The 17,200-nt window shown below is 41.5% G+C and overlaps 1 protein-coding gene across 1 annotated transcript; it reads right to left on the bottom strand.

The window, feature by feature from the left end:
* Nucleotides 1-2,684: 2,684 nt before the first annotated feature.
* amd1 (adenosylmethionine decarboxylase 1) lies at nt 2,685-16,581 on the bottom strand. Its single transcript, XM_044168663.1, has 9 exons — nt 16,257-16,581; nt 8,945-9,031; nt 7,696-7,822; nt 7,435-7,537; nt 7,138-7,180; nt 6,482-6,626; nt 6,213-6,305; nt 5,940-6,095; nt 2,685-5,841 (listed from the first exon to the last, which is right to left on the bottom strand). Exons 1-9 carry the CDS (start codon nt 16,367-16,369, stop codon nt 5,698-5,700), a joined length of 1,011 nt encoding a protein of 336 aa, XP_044024598.1. The 5' UTR covers nt 16,370-16,581; the 3' UTR covers nt 2,685-5,697.
* Between the last annotated feature and the right edge of the window lie 619 nt (nt 16,582-17,200).

Below are 17,200 nucleotides of genomic sequence, written 5' to 3'. Positions count from 1 at the left end.
AGATTCAGCTCTATCAAAGATTTAAAGGTAATGCCAATACAATTTCAAATATTACATTGTCATTCAATTTGAACTTTATTTCAGACTCACAAGCAATAAAACAAAAACAAAATGTACAAGATAAAACCACAACAGTTCAGCATTCAAATTAAGAAGGAGTTCATATGTAGGCGATCTCGCCAGTGTTTTCTGAGCCTGGATGAGTACCGAGGCCTGGTTAAAGCCTCTATGATGCTGTTCTCCGACTCATCCAAGCGACACATAAAATTGTACATCAGATGTCTCAGAAGAGCCTTACATGAAGGGACACCAGATACCACACACAGTTGACTGGCACTATGCCATCTAGGAACCTGAAGGAGCAAGCTCATCGAGCAGGGGCCTGCTGGAAATGTAGGAGAAAGGAGGGAAGGGTAGTACTTTACTGTGCTGTGGACACACCCCAATATTGAATGACGATTCAGTATTATACTGTAGATGTCACAGGTGTGCAGGTGGTATTCCTTTATATTTTAGGAGACTGTATGAGGTATTACCTCTTTTTTCACAGTCACTAATGTGCTTAGCCAATAACTATTGGATAGCATTATTCTAAGGAACTGGAATAAGCCTGGAATGCCTCATATTCAAGACTGGCTGACAATAATCTAATAATGTTATACATAATGATATATCAGTCACAGGGGTCATTTTTCTGCATGTTTACTGCTGAAACTTTCAGGACATTTTGCTGACAATATTTGTGTACCTCTACTTAGGTAGCAGTATTTTTACATTAATGTATTGGGATGAGTAAAGTATGTGAAGACATCGTCCACCACTGGTTAAATCAAATGGAAAGAGTATGACACAGCTGTAATTCTGCCTAGAGCAGTCCGTCCTCAAAAACTGAGTGAGACTAGTGAGGGAGGCCATCAAAAGAGACATGTGACAAGTCTGAAGGAGTTCAAAGCTTCAGAGGCTCAGATCGGAGCTTCCCACGAATTAATTGCATTTTTATTACTGTGTCGTGCATTCGATATGCCCTGCCTGAATGGGCTCACCATACATCCAGAACAAAAGTGCTGCATATACATTTTCAAACAATAAAAAGGAGAGAAATGACATATTTCACAAATCATCATCTTCAGACCATCATTGTCTACAACAAAATGCATAAATCACTGAGAAAAGCATTTAGTACATAGTACTGGATGAATCACAGTAAATACTAATTACAGTAGTCCCTCTTGCCTTCTTTTCCAGGGTTTTGAGACAAAGTTAGCAAACTTAAAATCAAAATTGAACAACCATTCCAGTTTTGATCATCTGTAGGACAGAATATTTTACAGTTTTGTTGAGCCATTTTATGGGAAATTAATTACAGTACAAAAGAAAATTGGACTCCCTTCCCACTTCTCCTAAATCACACAGCTCACGCAATCTGTTTTCCTCCTGAACATTTTTGAATGGACCAACCTCAATGGCCAGAGGAAGACCACCAGCTCTCAGCTGTGCAGCTCAAGATCTTTGGCTTCTAGATAAACAAGATATAACATCTGATTCAGGGCCAAACTTTTGTTTGATACGCATACATGTCCTTAATTTGGACGTTGACAAACTATTTTTCTTCAGACTTCAATAAAAGCATACTTTTAATAAAAGTAATATTACAACACAAATTATTCCTGTAAATATACAGCATATCAGCCTCCTCAAAAGTAAAGTAAAGCCCTTTTGCCCATGGAGAACTGTGTCCACACTTATTTATTCTATCTTCTGCCATTTTGATTAGATGATTCCACAGATGGATCATTTCACATTTTCATTGTAGTGACCCTAGTACCCAGCCCAGGTCTCCCTGATGGCATGTGGGAGACTAAGTCAGCTGGAAGAAGCTTCTACGGTCTGATGAGAGACCAACATGGAACACTATGTTGCGTGAAGGTGGTGGTGGCAGCATCATGTTGTGGGGTGCTCGTCTGCAGCAGCCCCTGGGAGGCTTGTGAGGGTGGAAGGGAAATGCAGATTGTGACCCGTGTGGTGGAGGCGACTAGTACAGTGCTATATTCCTATTTTTGGCCTCAAAATCTCACATTGCACACAAAATGAAAACACGACTATCAAATTAGGTGATACATCACAGTACAGTTCACCAGAGCATTTACCAGGTAGGGAGGGTCTAACGAAAGATGCTATCAGTTGCATTATGGGAAATGTAGGAGCCGGTGTCTTTGAAGCATACTACTGACAAAGTCAAGTCTAAAGTTCAATACTAAATTACCGGAGTGCCCCGTTAAGAGGCAATCATTACATTATTTGCACGTCATTACTTCCTGATGTGTGTGTGGCCTCGGCTTTCCGTCTAGCCACATCACTCACTGTGCTGTATGTCAATAAATGAAATACAAAAAGGCTTATTTTTCTCTGTATTACTTAATATGCGAGTAGACTTTGTATGAGCAGGATCTTGCATTTATAGCCGTCGTATTTTTCCTGTTTATTTATTGGTTACTCAGTGAGTGCGATGATAACTTCGACAGTGTTGGTGAGATGGTGCTGTCATCTTGGAAGGTCTCTATTCTTCTCTTTAAATTAAAAAAAAATTTAAAAAAAATTGTTGTCAATAAAGACTATATGATTACAAATCATTTGTGTTCCTGAATGCTCTGGACTAAAAGACTTAAGAACACAAGAACACAGCATTTGCACAGATAAGTATCTTTTTTATTGAGGCATCAAGCTCATAGCACAGATATATTTAGCACATCTTGACCATCCAAAGAACAGCAAAAGAAAGAATTAGAACAGCAAAGTTTCTCCTTCAGTACATCCTGATACATCCTGCAACTGCACCCTCGTCACCCGGGGGAGGCTTTTACTTTCCCTTCCTCGAGTATTTCAGAAGATTCATAGAGGAGGGGAAAGTGAAAAAACAAACATGATTTAGTCAGCTTTTGAAAAGGTCATCCCTTAACTTCAGAACACACTAGTTTCGAACACTGGTTTTACAACAAAATAAACATTTGGACAAAAGGGGAAGAAGAAGATAATATTGGTCCGCAGCAAAAATACAAAACATTTTTTTGTATAAAACTATTACCATTCAACTGCAAAAATGCATTTTGAGTTCGCTGTATAAAAAAATAGCAATGATCCACACCAACAAGGCTAAAATGTACTTAATCCAACAACAGTTAGCATTAAACTGCTTCAGTATTTTTGAACAGTTTAAATCCCCTAAATGTGTGACTTAAAAAAAATAAAATAAAAAGACCCATAACAGTCATGGCAGATCACCTAAATCATTTGACAGCAAGTTGAGAGTAGTTCATGCAAAAGCACTGGTCCTCAGGAAAAGAATGAAACCACTCCAAAACGCCATGATAGACAAACTAGAGGGAAACTATTCCAAGTGTCAGCGGCACTGCTCGCTCTTACACGAGCTGTTCTAACTGGTTCACAGAGTGCCTTAGTGGATAAATGCACTGTTACAGGTGCTGATGCAATCGTCGCAGATATTTCAAAGAAGAGACTGCACTGCGCTGCAGGGCTGAAAGCAGGCTAGACTCCCACCGTGTCTTCTCCGGTTCAAAATTCAAACTGCATTCTCTGGCAGGAGAAGCGTCATGAACACCACGGAACTCAACGGCAGGCAGCGTTCGTTATTTCACAAAGTAATAAATAAGAAACCTAACCTGCATTCAGCACTTGCCCACAACTTGAAATAAGATTACTAACAAATTGACCCGACCCCTAAAGGAAAGAGAGTCCCCGCCTATCCAAAACACATCAGGATGTGGTAGTTGCAACTACGCTTTCAGCTGGTAAAACAAGAGGAAGGTGAAGCACAGACCTACTAACAAAAAGGAGGAAGAGACGGCGCTACACTACACTGTCAAGCAACACGGCACTAGTAGTCACATGCACCATAGTGTCATAGGATTTTCACCCTCAACGAACAAAGGCCATTGATCCAAACAAAAACAAAAAAACTGCTAGGGGAGTCACATTTTCGACCAATTCACTGCAAAAAATGTCTGGGCACAATAAATTTAATAAAACGGCAGTTTATGCAGCGGTTACATGTGGAATGATCCGGGATCACCCTGGCATGCTCAGACTGGTGGGCCTCTATTGTGCGCGGATTTCTGTATGGGGCGGAAAGAGACAGAGAGAGGATGGATATTATGTGGGAAGAAGAAAAATGCTTTGCTGGGCAACTAAGCAAAAAGCGTCTGATTCATTATTTCCCATTCAGAGCGGGGCGTGGGCGCAGCCAGGAGGGCCGGCTCTCGTCATGTCATGGTTCTGGGGCCAGCTGACAGTCTGACTCTGGCAGGGGGAGACTCGAGCTGGACAATGGCTGGTCGGCACGGGTCATTGTGAGCCCTGTGTGTGTGTGTGTGTGTGTGTGTGTGTGTGTGTGTGTGTGTGTGTGTGTGTGTGTGTGTGTGTGTGTGTGGGGAAAGAGGAGGTTGGGGGTGTGCTCTCCTGGAGTCGTACATTCAGCTCAAACCCGGTCCAGGCTTTTCTCTAGAGATGTGTACATTCGAAAGACAGGGGGACAGGCCGCTGCTTAACACAGCATGTGCTACATTCAGTTTGAACGTTTTCCATTTAACCAATTCAAGTGAATGTGGAAAATTAGAGTGCTGAATATGACTGGGGCATCTATAGGACAGAACCTTCCTATTGATACAGAACACTGTAAAAAAAAAAAAAAAAATAAAAAAAAAAAAAAGGCCTGGGTGCAACAAAGTGCGCATATTGAATGTCTTCAAGGCATCCCAGGCATACAACTTTAAAAGCCTGTCTACTTGGGGAAACAAGGACTATGACTGTCCAGATGGAGGAGCACAAATGAATGAATGCAGGTCAGCTTAAAAGCCCAGCAAAGCAGAAAGCGTTTTGCTTAAGTGCAGTTTACAGCAACCAAAGAGCACATTGACCAATACACTGCAAACCGTTTATCCAATAGTGCGACATTAAACAGCAAGTATGGCATTCGTTTTCAAAGAAACTCAAATATGTCCCGACAACGAGACGACGATTGGAATGGCCAAAAGCTTACCACGACTTATACATTAAATCAGACTTGAGACAAAAGGTCGGCCTTCTTTCCGTACCATGAGTAAACAGGTTTTTAAAGTGCGCTCAAAAGCTGGTAGTGATTCATAAATACCAATTTTCACATTGGAGGGCAAATTAGGGGGAGACTGGTTGCGAATTTTAAATTTTAACTGACAAGCTGAGTGAAGCTCATACAGAGGCAGACTGATCTGAGCATGTCAGGGCCCTGGCCTAGTGCGGGCGGAAGCCTTGTCTGTGGGGGATGAGGGGGGACACCTGCAGGAAGGGACCGTTGTACTGGGCACAGGTGGACAGCCTCAAACAGAGCGTGTTAAATTCCTCTACATGCACTTCAAGATCACAGCAAGAGTGAGCTAGAATATCGAAACAGAGAAAAGAGCTGTCATGCAAGAGATCTAAGTCACAGGTACAACAATGCAAACAACTCAAACTGGCGGTTAAACTAGGGCTCGCAACCGCGTCAGCACCGGGAGATTCTGAACGACAACGGCAGCAGAAGGGGAAGAGGAGGTGGAGGGGGGAGGGAGAGGACGACAAGCTCTCTACTGGGGGGTGAAGCCAGCCGCAGGGGGAGAGCCCCAAGCGGCTGCCTTTCTTTTTACGCCTCTTCTTCATTCTCAACCCTCAGCTCTGCTGTTTCTGCTGGCGGTTCTGGGCGTAGCTTGTGAAGACAAAATTGTAATCGTTGAATTGAGCCAACTGGCGGTCGAGACGCTTGTAGCCCTCGAGTTTCTGGGCAGAAGAAAAGACACTGCGACATTTGGAGCTCTGCGGGGGCAAACAGAAGGAAAAAGAGAATTTACTCCGTGACAAATTGAATTAAAATCACACTGAATGAAAGCAAGCTTGTATTTTAAAAATCACACCTGATTGACAAAAAGCGTAGTCACAAATTTTCCTGGCTTGAAAACCTCCACCACCTTCCTGACCAGATCATCGTACGATGTCTGGGAGAGGTTGGTTTCAAAGCTGACGTAGGAGAACTCCGGCTCTGGGGTAATGTGGATGGTCCAGTAAGTTCCCTGGAAAAGACAACAAGCAGAGCCACATTACAGAATTTTTTTTTTTTTTTTTTTTTTTTTTAAAACAAACAAAACCGGTCTCACGACAAAGGTGACGGGATCAAAAAAGACACTCACGTCAGTCTTCATTCCATTCATTGAGTATCCACAAGGGTTGAACATTGTGGCATCGATCACAGAACCTGGTATCAGGTCACGAATTCCACTCATCTGCAACAAGAGAAAACTGTGTCAACATCAATTAACAAGTTTTGGACCCTCCATGTCTGCTCATGTCTAACCATTAGCCCAACTGGATTCTCCGAACAAACCTAAACTTGTTCCTATCAACACTGGAGGGCTTATGCAGATGACTGTTAAGACTAAGACACACACACACGCCTTACACGAGTGACATCACTTGCAGAAACACCATCTTTCATATAGAACTGGTCCATAATGGCTGGATCGAGGTCACTCATCAGAACTTCCAGCGTCTGATCCGCATGCTTGTTCTCCCAGTACTCTGGTAAGTCCAGGGTAAACAGGTACCTGTGGGGGACGGACAGTGAAAGGTTATTTAGGTCTGTTACCAAATCAGGAGAAAGCGTCACTGAGTTTAACCATGACAAGACCATAAAAGGAGCTTCTGAAAGAGTTTTCATATTAGTAGAAATACCCAGAGAACAGAATTGACCTTTTTACCTCAATCTTATGATTTAACTAGATACAGCCATTATCTCTGCTAAAATCAAAGTGTCATGTAGCAATTTCCTGCTGTGGCTGAAATTCAACAACAACAACAACAACAACAACACAGAAGAAGACTAAAATCAGCAGCAATCCCTGTCTGCCGTTTCATTTCTCTAGTATTTGTTTTGTGTTATTTGGATTTTTTTGGGAGAGAAACAAGAAAAACATCAAGGATAAAAAAAATAAAATGATAATAAAAAAATAATAATAATTCAGTATTAATTACTACAAATATATCCACGGACATTAGCAACACCGTGTGGACAATATATGAAGTTGTGACCAGTGCGGGAAAATGTGTGATGCTTACCAGCAGTCAGAGTTCAAACGTCCCATACAGTAGGCTGCGCCATCTGGAAGAAGCAAAAAGAAATGTTTGTTTAGTTGCCCTCATGGTTAATGTTTACATGCAAGTCTCAAATATGGAATAGCTAGCATTGGCTATTGGATTTTTAAAGCCCAAGGCAACTTCTTCAGTGCTCCTAGTCACACAACAGATATGCTGAAGAGCAAATCTAAAGAGGCACTGTACAATTTCGGTTTCTTTAATACAGAACAACTAAAAAGTAGATAGATAGAGATATCAAGATAGATAAATATATCATACTTGGGAAAATCTGGCTGAGAAAGTCCACTTCTTCCTGGAAGTTTCGATGAGGAAACTCTTGATGGGTTGGCTTCATAAAGTTCTTGCGGGAGTAGAAGAAATTCTGCAAAAAAGCAGCATATAAAAATATGAGAGATGAACAGCGCAGGCATCAGGTAATAGATACAGAAACCAAAATCAAATTTTGTATTCCAGTCTCTTATATGCGCATATAGCATGGTATGTTTTTTTACATATACTCAAAGGCTGTGTGTCCCCTACCTCGATGGCATCGAAACCGCAGTACTCCCTGGCGAGTTCCAGCAGAGGCACCAGTGCTTGCAGTAAGAGGGTGGTTCCGCATGTCTTCAAAATGAAACGTCTCTTGGAGACAAACATGCTACTCTCACTGGGAAAGGAAAGAAGTACGAAAGATGTAAAACATCTGCAATGCATAATGTATTATGAGTGATATCCCCACATCATTGTGTTTATTTTGACAAATATTACGATATGAGTCACAATTGATTGACAAATGATCAATGTCCCAATTTTCATTTTCAATGAAAAATCATGATGTGACATTTGTTGGGGTCTGTACCAAACAAACATGTTTTCTTACATCTGGAGAAAAAGATTTGTAGGCCAGCGCAGCTCTGCAGCACTACAGCACTTCATTATAAAGCTGTTTTTTCACACATTTTACCTTTACGGGTAGCTTCTGCGATTTGGATATTGTGATTTGGATAATATTTCAATTAATTGTGCAGCCCTAATCAAAAAGCCATGTTTGTTTTTCTTTTTTCCCCGTGTAGCTAACTTTGTAAAGCATGATGCCAACATTTCTAAGATTAGAGTTCAATTCCCACTTATAAAAACACACACTACACATTTATGCACTATGTAACTCCTGACACATTAACAGGGAATGCATACATCACATCACTTGGAAATATGGATGTCAGCAAAAGGAGCTAAATCGAAATTTTCAGTAAATTTGTTTTAACTTGCCATATGGTTAAATGCTCTGACAACAGTACAGTAGGGGAGGTACACTTTAGCAACTTTGAAAGAGTTGTTACAACATGCTTGTATGTGGGAATGTAGGAGTGAAATCGCTTCCTTGTTACCTTGAAAAAAAAAAAAAAAAAAAAAAATATTTTACCTGCCAAGACTTGTTTGATTCTTTAAAATTAGTACAGCCGAATGCATATTACCGGTTTCAACTGCTGATACCTGTGGTCTCATAGCCAACTCCAGTTCTACATTGAGCCTATCAATCCTTTAAGTAGTGTTGAGGCAGGGTTTCCTTGAAACGTGTACACTGTTAAACCTCCCCCCCTTGGATACACAATATATAAAACAATGAAGGCTATGCAGAATGTAATGCGCCCATGGCGCAGTCTCATCACCTGAGACGGCCTGTGCTGTCAATGGCAAGCGGCTTACAGGTGACCGCTGTCTAATCTTGCCTGCCTTTTAATCAGTAGGAACAGAGGAGACGTAGTGTAAGTAAAGACGCAGCACTCACCTGAGTATATAAGCTTCCTGCTTGTCAGACTTTGTCACACTTATGATCAAACAATGCACATTCTCCAAAAGTTTGTCCCACTCAAACCTAAAAGAAGAGAAATGAAAAACAACATTTAGCATTCATTTACCATATTTTATGAACTTGTTTCCACTTCGGAAGCAACTGCAAGGGAGACAACTTTGACTTTTCTGGTTACACACACACACTTAAGTGGAGTTTTTATATATATATATAAATAAAATAAAGCACACTTTTCTACAGTAATGCCCTGCAGGGAATGGGAGGGATTCAGTTTTTGGAAATTACAGTGCTAGGGGGAATATCATGAAACAAGCAATAATCTCAAACGGATATGGAATAGACCTGTAGTAGTTTGTCTCCTGAAATACAGCAAAAGTATGTATTCATTTTACCTGGAATTTCACAATAAAATGCTGCATTTTGAGATCACCAAAGAAATGGCTCGGACTGCCAGGAACAAGGTACTGCTGCAGGGTAACGTGTAGGGCTGCCCCCTAATAGTTGACTAAACCGTTAGTCGATGAGAAGCGTCTTAGTCGTCCAAGTTTTCATTAGTCGGGTAGTCGTTGAAACCAGACCCCCTTCAAAAGTGCATTTGGTAGCTGAGCCTTGTCACGTGATGAACATATCAGGGGATTGTTGCAACGCAGACATTTTCTCCTGTAGCACAGGAAGTCACTTATCGGTGCACTGCTGCTCACCGTACTAGCTGTACCGGGGGAGTCTTGGTGTTCGTTTACAATGCTAGCACAGGAGCTTTGGACTGCCGGGAAGAGAAGTTTTCAGGCCCGGGCGGGGGACCCAGTGGGGGTTGCTGCTGGGGAGCGGGGCCGGACTGAGCACCAGAACCAGGCTTAGCAGCCTCCCACTGAACATGGGACCGACAGAGGGTTGTTTCACAGCAAGGAATACAGCACCGAGGTGATTTATAGCAGCTCCGACCAGGACTGACTTTGGGAACGACAAAGACGCAGCGTGTTCAGGTGAGGACAGGAGGGGAGTGAGTTAATTTGTAAGTAACGTTAGTAAGGGTGCTCCTCGAAATATCCCCCTCCCCTCTGCCACAGTTACTCTGTGGGAAACACTGTATATTTGTTAAGCTCTCAGCTGCTCCAATAACCAAGCACAAGGCTATATGGTTTAAGCCGTCTCGAAGAGACAGTGGAATATGTTGCACATGTTGCTTACCAATAAACAGTTGTCAATTCATGATAGATACCTTCTCATTTCTTAATTGTAATACTTCATATGCAATGTTAAAAATAGCTAAATAAATAACGATACACAAACAGAAAGCTTCAAATAGACCCGATGATCTGTATCGGCTGATACAGCTTCCAACGATCTGTGTTATAACGTCATCCATTGTATCGTTAAGTCCGCAAGTATTTGTTTTTGTGAAGTTGGAAGTTATTTATTCCCGTGTTTTGAACGAGACTTGCGTGAAATCAATTAACAAAATGTTCAGTCTCCTTTCTGGTTGTTCCGACACATTCAGAATCATTACTGCTTTTGCTATTAGCAACAGGCGGCTCGCTTCGTGCCCCTTGTGAAATTTGTATTTTAAAAAAGGCTCATTATTATGGTTTAAACACAGCAGCAGGAGGGCAACACTCAATGGGAAATTTACCAGCAGCCAATGTTGCAAAGTTCTTTTAAGAGCTGGATTTGGCAGCATGAATCGAAAGCCTTTTCTAGGGAACCTGTGAACGAGGAATGTGCCCCAGTGACTAATAACTAGACTGTCAGCACTGGTTTTTTAACTGGCAGTAAATGGTAAGTGGACTGTACTTGTATAGCGCCTTTCTAGTCTTTTTCCCCCCGACTACTCAAAGCGTTTCACACTACATATCACATTCACCCCATTCATACACTGATGGCATACTAATCGCTCATACACACTCACACACCGAAGGCACAGCCCTCAGGAGCAATTTAGGGTTCAGTGTCTTGCTCAAGGACACTTCAACATGTGGGCTGGGGTCAATTTAATACTGAAGCCTCTATATGACCTAAATAAACAAACAAGACCATTAGCGAGAAGATAGGCATTTAGGCTACCTATATAGCAATAGCCAGTCGTGATAATTATGTTGTTATCAACTTATTGGACATGACCGCGATCATTTTTGCGGACCTCGATATTGCCCGTTGACTTTACATGCGTGTTTGTTTACATAAGAACGTCAGAATGCCAGAACAAACAGCAGGGTTATCCATACCTTGGGGTGCTTAACCGTTTTTCCCCCACGGCACCTAAGCCGAATGAACAGGGGAAGAAAAAAATAAAATAAAAATTATGCTGGGACCATAGACATGTATAAAACATGGATGTAGTGCCCGTGGTGTCACCCATAGGTTTCTGAAGAGCCACTGTGAAGCTCAAAGTGGGCAGTTTTCAGCGGCTTGGCCGTCGCCATCTTGGCAGTGCCTGACTCTGGCTAATCCAAAAATAAATAAATAAATTAAAAAATAATGGGTGTAGTGGTGGAGCTGAGGCGGGCCGAATGAAGCCTGGTTGCTGAACCACCTAGCGGCTAGCCCCCTGAGAGGGCACCCACCTGTCACTCAAAGCGGCCATGTCCTTAATTATTCATAACTTTAAAGTCTTAATATAATACACACACTTTCTTGCTTGATTTAGCAAACCTTTCAGACCCTCTTAGCAACTTTATTTTTCTAAAAACTACCTATTTAGACCATCAGGGAAAAGGAGAGAAATATATTCATATATATTATATTGTAATTCATTCCCATGCATGCTGCTCAGAGTAAGCGCAGTCCTCGGTTCTTCTGCCAGCAGCACCCGGGTCTCGTCTCTCCTCGTGTGCAGACAGTCAGTAGGTGTGGCAGCAGGTTTGAGCTTCTCGGACTCTCTCTCTCCGGATCTCTGGATTAGAGTGTTCCTACAGCTTGTAAATAGTTTGTTTATCCTCTCCCTCCCTTTGTAGATTTAAAAAAAAACCCAAAACCTTACTTCAAATATACAATGTCCCTGTAGTGAGTTTGTGCATATTTGGCTGAAGATGTTGCTATCTCTCCCTTGCTGCAACTGACACAACACCTATTCTTTATGCAAATGAATGATGGAATGCGATGCAAATGCCTTTAAAATGACAATATTGTTTATCACAATTATTGCTGGGACAATATATTGTCCTACAAAAGCAGTTATTGTGACAGGCCTAGTCATTGGGTCCGATTCCCCACGAAAACCAGACAAAACGATTCACGGCACTCAGACCGGAGGAGCCTCTGTTTACATTTTCCCCAGGTAAAGTTTTGCAGTGAGTAGTATATTAGCCAGTTAAAGGAAGCAGGAGGAGATTTTTATTTTTGTGGTTATGGCTAATACTGGGGTTAGGATCAGCAAAGAGAAAACGAGAGTGAACCTTGGTTGGTCATTCATCAGACGGAGAGAACTGCATGATTTGAAAGGATTCAAAACCGCTCCTGAACTGGCCCTCTGCCTTCTAGGCAGGTTTGTAATATGTCTATTTTATTTGGCTGTGTCCATGAAGGTACAGGTTACAGTGGACATCACTGTAATACATCTGGCTTACATCTTCACATTTTATGTTGCCGTTGCTACCGAGCTACATCTTGCTGTTGGCTTATAATTATGATGACATAACATTGCTAAGCAATGTTGCTAACGTTAGCTTTCTCAACAAAATCACTTACCAAGCAACCAAATCTGTTAGATGTAGGCTTACATGTAACCGAGGTGTATGAACAGTACTAAAACAAAGATCACTTTGTTCTATCATATTAGTTATTAATCTTACATAGCCACAAATAGACATATCACCTAAAACTGTATTAAAAATAAGTTCTGTCTTACTTTCACTCTCTTCCAAAACAAATGCACGAGTTAGCAATGAATGTTACATAGCTACTGGTTGGTTGGTTGGGGGTGTGTGTGTGTAAAGAATGACAAAATAATCATGTCACGCTGCAGTTTAAAAGCCAACAGGCTAGAGTTGTTTGCAGTGGTATATCAATCATTGTACTTTCTGGCTGTTGGGCTACTTGATATGCTGGGAACAGAACCGTGTGTGCGTGTACGTACACTGGACTTTTTTCCCCCACATTCTGTTTCCTTGTAATGGTTTATAAAGGCCTGTTGCCCCCCTCTTTTTGCACTAGAAATTAGCTAGCTACCATGCTGTAACAAAACAATTACCACCAACACTGTTGCTTGGCAATAATTCTCTCTGCAAACAAATACAAAGGAATATATGTTGAATGGTATGTAAGTAAGGCAAGATTACCTCATATACACTAAGTGGGTGGTTATGTACAGTATATGCATGTATACAGGTCTATATATAGTATACACACAAAAGATTTATAGATGGATGATACATGTTACAATTGTGTATTCTAAACTATAAATATAGAATTTATAGGTAAGAATGTTTTAGTGTTAGAGGGTTGTTGACACTGACTGATTTAACTGTTCAGAGGGATGGCCCGTGGAAAGAAACTGTTCTTGTGTCTGGTTGTTCTGGTGTACAGTGCTCTGTGGCACCTACCAGAAGGTAGAAGTTGGAACAGGTTGTGTCTAGGGTGTGATGGTCAAAATGTGCTTCATAGTACCACTTTGCCAGTGAAAAATTAACCAAGCTTAACCCCTCGTACAGTGAGTTATATGTAACTTGCAATTTTTTTTTACCCTTATATATTGAATCCAATGTGAAATAAACTGGCTGCCCCTTTAAACAAGGATAAGGTCCACAGGTATGACTTGTCCAGTTAAAATTGTGATTTTTAAAAAAACAAAAAAAAAAACAAAAAAAAAAACAACACAAGATGACAGAGCTGTTGCAACATGCCAGCTTCCCAGTTTCATACCAGAGGGACAACATTACTGGAGACCTGGGTCAGATCCCTTTTCAGTGTGAAATGTACACCAGAGGCTATTTCTGTTCGCTCAGCAGCATCAGATTTTCCCCAAAGAAAGAGTAGACCGCAGGAAAGGACTAGATTAGACTACCAAACACTAGCCGAGAGATTTCATCCATACCCAATAAACAGGGATACATCGTTTACCAAGATGACACAGATTCCAGGATTTCTGTCTACTTTTGATGAGAAATTAAAAAAAATTATTGAAGAGCAAAAGAGACAGGCAGTAACAAAACCATTAGCTAAATTCACAAGATGTCATAACTAACATTTAGCTGCAGAGCCATGAGGACAGTGAGGGCCACATTTTAAAGTGTGTAGATGTGATAACATTAACTGGCCTTCAGGACTAGTTGCTTGACAATCACTAGAAGCAGACTAAACTGCCATCAAGCCCTGAGGAAGGACAGTGGAGGTAATATGAGTGAGCTCCACATTTGTGATTCAGATGCCCTTGTGGACTTATTTGGACATTGGCTGACATCCAGCAAGCTGATCCACTGACAGCGTCCCTCTGAGCCATTAATCTGCCCTCTGGCTGTCCTCATTCACCCGACTGGCCACACACTTTTCTTAAAAAACAGACCTCTCCTGGTCGTTAACCATATCACAAAGTCACACGCAATGCAGGCAGAACTAGCCTTGAACCTCACTGAGCAATACGGTGCTGCAATAACAGGCAAAAGAACAAAGTGTCAAAAGAATAAACCCTAGACAATTTAGACTCAACAGAAAATGTAGGTGACTGGTTTTTAAAACCAGAAAGAGCGGATGTGCCGCTGGGGTGATGATTTCTTATCAGCTGTGGTCATCTTAAATCATTATTCTGCGGACACTATTAAACACACCTCGGGTTGCTCTATTCTCACACTGAAGAATCAACACCAGTCCTAGCCAAACTACCTCAGTGGGCATTTTATTCAGCACCAAATAGTGACATTGTGCACCTAAAATGATCTTAATCTATTAATTTATAATCATGACTTTCTCTTTGCACAAGCTCCTCAGCGCTTGAGGCACAGTAACAAATGGATTTTGTTGTGTTGAACAGGAGCAAAAGGTCAACAGCCTTTTTAACCATTCACATCCAATTCTCTGAATGTCCCATCACCCAGACATACCCTCTCTTTGAATGCAGTGCCTCTAAGCAAATCACAGTAGGAGACCCGCTAACCAATCAGAGGAACTGGGAGGAGAGAGCCTGCATGGCTGGAAACGTGACCGGAACAAGGACTACAGGCAATGTTAGTTGAACCTACAGCAGATCTTGGGGCTGCCATGCAGTGGCCTAAACATGAAAAGGAGCACCTCTCCCTCAGTCCTGAGATATCATCCCGAAACACTCCGATTACTCCGTGTCTGTCATTAGTCAGAAACCGGGAGCATTTGAGATCCCGTCTTACCGACCATCAAAGCCGCAACCACTCGTATTTATTGCAAAACGAATCGCATCTGGTTGACCAGAAACTCATTTGAGTGATCTGTGATTTGTATGTGTTTGTGGGTCCGTGTTGTTGTGTGGCCAGTGTCGCTGCAACCCAGGCAACACGCGGTGGCGACGGGCGACCACATGCTTGACACCTTCATTGAGGCCCCCTCGTCGTTGAATGACGCAGGAAAAAAATTACCTTCACATTTACAGCAAAACAAACCCACAATGCAATTTTAGCAAACCCAATTTGACAACGTAAAACAAGTAGTTTAGTACATTTTAGCACTTTTGTGTAATGCAATCAAACGACGTCCCAACACCAATGCGGGGGCAATAAAACGCGTGCTCACCGATGGTGGGGGGGAATGATATGAAGTCCGCCTAACGTTGGCACTAAAATGAGCTGACACATAACGCCAATGAAATGAAATACTCATTTAAATGATATAGCAGACATTTTGGGTCTTATAACGAGTAAGACGACATCAGGAGTCCTCTAAATATTTGAATGTTCTCCCAGAACCTAACTACACTTAGCTAGCTATAAACGGGTTGCCAACTTGCTGTCAAAACAGCTTTTAAACATAACGTTATAACAAGTGAGGAATGATATTAATATACTAAAATGTTTATTGCCATATATTTCCTCGGTGAAGATTGAATGACTCAGCTTCGAAGTGCCAAAGGGGGAGGTGGCCATTTTCGAGTGACGGTGTTAGCTAGCTTACCGGTAACGTTAGTGGGCTTTGGTGTCAGTGTTCCCTTCCTAGCTAGCTAACTAAGGATTAACTAATAATAACAGAGACTAAGTTGCTTCTGGAAAACAAGATTTTACCATATTTAACTTGTTACATGTCTCGAATGAACTGAGGGCATGATACCAAGCGCGCGGCCGGCGTTTCAGGCAACGTTTCCATATTCTGCTGACATTCAAATGACACAAACCTTGGTATGGTACGGAGGTCCCCGGTTCCTTTGGTCTCATCCTGCCGAGAGAACCACACCTCCAACAGCTTCTCGGTCCCCTCGAAGAAATGTGCACCATTATCTTCCATCATGAGACAACACACACCCAACAAAAAATATTAAACGTCGGTTGTAACGTTTGCAGCTTAATTAATCCTTCCTCGATCAGTTATAATTTATTGAGGTACAGTCCTTTAAGCAATCCAGGTGTTGATTTTCTTGAGTTACCGTCTTCCCTTTTGCAGAGAATACCGTTAGCGAGTGCTAGCTAATATCGCCGGCCATACTGTGTAGAGCACCGAATACAGATGGCGCGGTGCTTTTATATGCGAGCCGCAGTTACGTCGGTCTCACGTTTAGCCAATCTGGTCGTAGGGCTCTGTCTTGTGACATGCGGTTAGTTCAGGGACCTATCAATCATTGTAAAAACTGGGATTTCCTCACGTGACGTTTTATTTTTTACAGCCTACACGTAGCGTGCCATGGCTCTGTACAAAAATATAAAATTACAGTAGCCCAAATTACATTTTAGAAGGATATTATAATAATATGACAGTAGATTATGTTCATTTACGTCCCTATTTGAAAATGTGGGAAAAATTTAGCCTAGTATCGCATAAATATTATATATTAGAGCTTCTATATACTTAAGGCAAATTTAAACGTAAACTAAGTGCATCTTTGACATATGTTCTGCTTCTGTTATATGGATTACATGTTTGTATATTTAATTCCTGCCACGTGCAATTGCACGACCGTTGCATTCATTGTTGGTACACGCTGACACAAACAAATACACAATTTTGACTCTGACTTATAAGTGAAAATATTATTACTCATAATAATAATAAAATGAAGGTGCCAAGAGGACAACAGTATTTTCAAAGAAACTTTAATTTCTATTTTTCTGTAAAGGCCTAATT

Source organism: Siniperca chuatsi, linkage group LG16 (assembly GCF_020085105.1).
Source record: "Siniperca chuatsi isolate FFG_IHB_CAS linkage group LG16, ASM2008510v1, whole genome shotgun sequence".
Lineage (NCBI taxonomy): Eukaryota > Metazoa > Chordata > Actinopteri > Centrarchiformes > Sinipercidae > Siniperca > Siniperca chuatsi.
This window is presented reverse-complemented; position numbering and strand designations above follow the sequence as displayed.

What these genes read in the sequence shown, in the direction of transcription:
- amd1 (XM_044168663.1), bottom strand. Translation starts at nt 16,369, where the DNA reads ATGATGGAAGATAATGGTGCACATTTCTTCGAGGGGACCGAGAAGCTG. An exon ending in TCTCAGCCAGATTTTCCCAA is followed by an intron (nt 7,181 to 7,434) that starts GTATGATATATT and finishes TGCTTCTTCCAG; the next exon opens with ATGGCGCAGCCTACTGTATG. An exon ending in CTGCAAGTGATGTCACTCGT is followed by an intron (nt 6,306 to 6,481) that starts GTAAGGCGTGTG and finishes CTCTTGTTGCAG; the next exon opens with ATGAGTGGAATTCGTGACCT.